General features: G+C 38.0%; 1 protein-coding gene across 1 annotated transcript in view; it reads left to right on the top strand.

The window, feature by feature from the left end:
* TMEM260 (transmembrane protein 260) overlaps positions 1 to 5,546 on the top strand; it is a 68,953-nt gene that overhangs the window by 36,494 nt on the left and 26,913 nt on the right. Inside the window, exons 6-7 of the mRNA XM_004698983.3 lie at positions 1,066 to 1,106; positions 4,248 to 4,331. Coding sequence (XP_004699040.3) covers positions 1,066 to 1,106; positions 4,248 to 4,331 — 125 coding nt within the window. The remainder of the gene's footprint in view (positions 1 to 1,065; positions 1,107 to 4,247; positions 4,332 to 5,546) is intronic.

The following is a 5,546-nucleotide window of genomic DNA, read 5'->3' as shown; positions in this document are numbered from 1 at the left end:
CTTCCATGTAGTGGGATTCATATTTGTATTTGGTTTTTCAAATTGAAGACATGTTTTTGAATGAGTTGTAATCCACTATTTCACAGAATGGGGAAAAATGTGCTTTTTAAAAGTCCAAAAGGCCTTGTTTTCCTTATGACATAAATTAAGGGAAAACTTTAAATGTGGTTACAGTAAAAGTCCTCTGAGAAAGAATAAGCTGAAAAAGAATTTATGTTGATAGAGGCAGTGGCATTGGCTTTTTGTTTTATAGTTTGTGCCTTTTACATTTTCTTTTTAAAAGCATGCCCATAAGAGTACATGTGGCATATGCCATTGATGCAAATCCTGAAAGAAAGCAAAGCAATCGTAGTGTAAGGATACACAAAATTAGCCACATTGTTTTTAGTTTAAGGAGGTTTCTGCTGGGAGTGGAGGAAGGAGGGTCTTCAAGGGCTTTGCTAGATTCCTTATTTATGAAATTCTGCTTCTTAATTGAATCTGGGTCTGTAGCTCTTTTTAGCCTTTATTCTTTAAATGTACATTATGTTTTTATGTGTAGAAAGTATTTTATAAAATAGATCCATGAAAGGATGATTATTATTTTGACCGATAAATTGATACTTTATATTTAGACTCTTAGCTACTTTGAGTCCCCCATCAAAATCATATCTTAGGCCATCACCCCGTATGTGAAAAGATGATAGTGCACACATGATTGTGAAATTGTACACTAACAGGAGATAATAAACTCTGATCAAAGTGACCAGAAAGATTGAGCGTCTGTAACAGAAGAGGAAACGGTCTGTCCATTCTCTGATGTGCCATCATTCCTGCTAGAATAGCTGCCCTGGCTCTGGGCCCGCGCATTGCTTCTGAACTTCTTCCTAATGGATGGGATGTTTAGTTTCTCCTGTCTTCCATTTAGAAATCTTAGAAAGTCCTGAAGTAAAGACTTTGAATCAAGAGAGATGCTGGGTTGCATATTTGAAACATACCTTTTGAATCAAGATATCAGCATACAGTAGCCTAACCAAGTTTTGTTTTACTGTTTGTGCAAGTAACACTTTTCACTTTCATGTTTAGGCAAAATCAGAGATCGGATCCAGTATGTCTAAGATATTGCTGTGAGTATGGCACCTTTGTAACGGTGTTACGTGAATCCTCTACTCCCTTAAGATGATTTTGGGGTTTTTGAGGTTTATCTCTTTCTGAAGCATGTCTGGGGGAAAAATGGTTTGAGATCTACAGTTAAGAGTTGTTGGTGTACACCGCCCAATATTGCAGCATGTCCTTCAATAAGATATAGCTTAAAGTGGGCAATAAGTACAACAGTAAGTGAGACTATCCGATGAGTATCCAGAATCTTCACCACTAAAATGCTCAAACGTTTAGTTGGATTCCAAATCACTCAACATAGTGTTGCTTTGGGAGGAATTTGGTCCCTTCTCTCTCTCTCTCTCTCTCTCTCTCTCTCTCTGTGTGTGTGTGTGTGTGTGTGTGTGTGTGTGTATGTGTGTGCTTTCTTTCAGAAACCGTTTATGAGATTGTCATTAGCAAAGGTGAGCCCTGGCCGTTGTTTTTGTTTGTACTGTGCTCTTCATTCTCAGAACTCCATTGTTTGGTCCTTTTTAAAGTCTCTTGAGACTTTTCCATTAGACTGGTTTTGTAGTAATCTGTATTTTTTACTTCAATATTTTTAGCATCCAACATTATTAGAACTAGCTAAGGCAAACTGTTCTCATTCATATTATCTACTAGTGTTCCTGGAAAAATGAGTGAATATTTACTTTAAAACCCAGACAAAGTGAGACAACTTGAAAAAATATTCATACCAATCTGGTCATACTTGTAGAATGTTTGAAATATAAAGTTGAGGAAAAAGAGTTTTCTGTAACATTAAAGCCAGATATTAGTTCCCGAGTCTGAGGCATACTAAAGAAAATTGTTTTGAAAATCTAAGTATTTCAGTTTTATACATGAGGCAGTTGATAAGTCTAAAACACTCCCAGTCATTGAGTGGAGTCTGACCCCTAGAGACAGTTTATGAGCTTTCCCAATTGCTGTCTCGCTCCCCTGCCAGCTTGCTTCCCTTCTTCCTGTCCTTCCCATCGTAGACCCAATACATTAAAATTATATCATTAAAACTCACTGCCACTGAGTCGATTCTGACCCATAGAGACCCTCTAGGGCCCAGTAGCACTGCCTGTGGTCTTCTGAGACTCTTCATGGGAGTAGAAAGCCTCTTCTTTCTCATGTGGAGTAGCTGGTGATGTCGAACTGCTGACCTTGTGGGTAGCAGCCCAACACATAACCTGGGCCATGCCACCAGGGCTCCAAACCCAATACATGATCATAGAAAATTCAGAAAGTACAAAGATTTTTTCATTAAAATTGCCTGTAATTCCAAAATGCAGAGAACCACAATTATTATCAACCTCTTAATATCTGTCCTTCAAAACCATAAAAAAACCAAATTTGTAAAAACTAGGCTCATAAGATATGCTGATTTTCCTTGTTATCCATTATTACATAACATTGTTATGGTTCTCACACTTTATTTTGAATATTTTAATGTCTCACTAACTTTTGTGACTCGTTTCTATTGTTGTTATTATTGTTACGAACAAAGGAGCAAGGCCCTCAGTTTCCTGGCGTTTTAAAATCAATGTCAGGAAGTTTTCTCTTTATTCAGCTTTACCCTGTGCCTGTTGTTTGCTGTCTCCCTTCTGGTAGCTGTTTCAGCATTCAGACTTACTAACAGATTTTGCCTTAACAAATGAACTCGTACATGAACTCCAAAGAACATTCAGGAATAATCCCAGACTATAAATCTCTTAATCGAAGCTCAAAAATGTGCTCTATTTGGTAACTTAAAGGTCTCCATCACATTAAAATAATAACACCTAAGTTGTGGACCCGAAAAGACTCAACCATGCACGCCCACACTCATCGTTGGAACCAAGTTATGATGTAGAATGGAAGCATGGTCCGAGCACTCGCTGGCAGAGAGAATTTCCCATCTTTACTTGTTTCAGGTGGACAGGAGTGCTGGGAAAGGCAGGATATAATTAACTTGCAAGAAAAGCCTTCAAAATGATGGGACCTAGTCATCTCCCCTTTCGAGTCGGTCAAACGCAGTTCCCTCCCACTGATGTCTCTAAATTGCAATCCTGGACAAGGACATTAATGGCTCTAACCGTACAGTGACCAGAGCTTACATTTAAGCAACAAAACTCTAAGAATTAATTTTGAGAACTGCATTCCTTTTGAAAAATGGTTTGAAATGGGCCTCATGCTGGAATCAATTTTTCGAGTGTTTGAAATGAGCAAGAATCCCTTCTCATAGTAGCAGAAGCCCCATTAGTAGCGTGCACAACGGTGTGTTTCCCATAATTATGGCATCACACTTTCTCCAGGAAAATCGCCACTGCGAGGACATTCTTTGAGATGGGGGAAAAAACTGGAACCAGCTAGCACAGGAGTTGAGCTCTCTCTTAGAGTTCAGCTAACACCTGGAAAATCTAGATTCGTGAATGGAAGACTTGTTTAATTTTGGAAGAAGACACATTTCTTTGAAATTGTTTAGACATTTTTTTGAACCAAATATTGGAGAAAACAGGAAGGAAATCACTCCTCCTTTCCTTTTTCTTCATGATTGAGTCTTCAGTGAAATGTTTGAATTAAGTTTGCTTTCCTTTGCTAAGAACCCTGGTGGCATAGTGGTTATGCATCGAGCTGCTAACTACAAGGTCAGCAGTTCAAAACCACCAGCTGCTCCAAGGGAGAGGTATAGTCCCTAAAGAGTTAAAGTCTTAGAAACTCCTGTGCTATAGGGTCCCCAAGAGTCAGCATCGACGCAATGGCACCGAGCGTGGTTCGAGTTCCCTTGTGAAGTCACTCATGGCCTTGCCTATGTTGCTGCCAGAGAAGGGGGAAATGTAGTTCAGCAAACTTCATCTCAAACCAGTGAGAGATAGCCTAGAAAGTAAACCGGTATCAAAGAGACAAGTTTTATTTTGATCCTGCCCTGCATTATACAAGTGGGTGACCAAATGTTGACAGATGGGAGACGTTTCAGAATTGTTGACTTCTTTCTTATGGTATTTTTCCTCTTATATTCAGAAGAAGACAAAACCATTTAAAAACGTGACCAACACCCCTAAAATTGTTCAGTGCATAATCAGATGTATTTTCCCGAGGAATATCTTATTTGGATTTAACCAGATTTGTCTTATGCCGGTAATAAGTTGGATTGTCTTTTCCAGTTCTCAGGTGACAAGCATGAGGACAGAGCTCTCGTTCAACATTCAAGCCCTGGCGGTTTGGGCAAATCTATGCTCAGCCAGAAAGTGAGTGATGGAGGCCTTCTCCCATGCTCAGTCATTGAACTCACGTTTCCAGTAGGCCAGTAGACCACTCCCGCATTCGTTTAGATGCCAAATAGATGGTCCCCTTCTCACTCTTATCGAGACAAATCTGCACTGCTTTTTTGCTAGGCTTTTTTTAAATGGTGAATCAAGGATTCTGAAGAATTGAGCCATATACAAGGGGCTTCAAAAAGTTTTGGGGCAAAAACTGAAATAAAAAGACAACGGACATTTTACAACAAACTTTTCAGAGCCTCCTGATATTACAACCTAGCTAAACAAGTTATTTGATGTCATGAACTTGATTGATTCATTACTCTGCCAATAGCCAATTATGATTGCTGCTTTTCAAAAAGAAACAAGCAATTATTTCAATTTCTTTGATGATAAAAGAAAGCCTAAACATGTAGGAATGTTGACACCCACTTACTTTCTACTCTGTTGAATAGTTGACATTTGTATGTGAAATGTATGTGGTGACATACACCTGTAGTTTTGTTCAACACTGGGAACATTTTCCCATATTGTCATAAATATTTGAGATGATTTAAATGTCTATATAATATTCCAGCCTGTGACTGTAGTAGAATGTATTTAAATGCTTTCTTATTCATGAATATTTCAACTGCATCTACTTTTTCCACTGTGATGAGTAATCCTTAAATATATTTTTAATTTATTATTAATTGGGAGTTAATACATATATCATATCATTCCATAGTTCAATAATCCTAACTATCTTTATGGATTACACTTTGTCTACATACCCGGCTACTTCCTTAAGATTCATGCCTCTATGTCAAATTGCGGGGTCAATGAATGTGATGATTTTAAGGCCCATGGTAAAAATCACCAAGTTACTTTCCTCAAAGGTGATACTAGTATTCTCTACTGTACATTCTCACCAATGGTGAAGTCTGTCATTTTTAAGCTATTATTATTTGGATGCATGAAAATATTTTGCCTGTTTGGTTACTTCTTATGTATAGTTTATAGTTATGCTGTGAATTTTACTTGATGTTCTTGGCTGCAGACTTCCAAGTTATCTATCACACATAGTCCATTGCTATTTGTTTGTCCCTTCTGACTTCTATTTCTAAAACTGAGAGGCTCCCCTGTTCCTCATTAACAAAGGCAGGTGTCTAGATCCAATTATTTTTTCCTGTGGTTTAACACAATGTAACACTTATTATGATA

Source organism: Echinops telfairi, unplaced genomic scaffold (genome assembly GCF_000313985.2).
Source record: "Echinops telfairi isolate 266 unplaced genomic scaffold, ASM31398v2 ScPeMD7_18;HRSCAF=68, whole genome shotgun sequence".
Lineage (NCBI taxonomy): Eukaryota > Metazoa > Chordata > Mammalia > Afrosoricida > Tenrecidae > Echinops > Echinops telfairi.
Note: the sequence above shows the minus strand (reverse complement) of the source record. Positions and strands in the feature narration are given on the sequence as shown.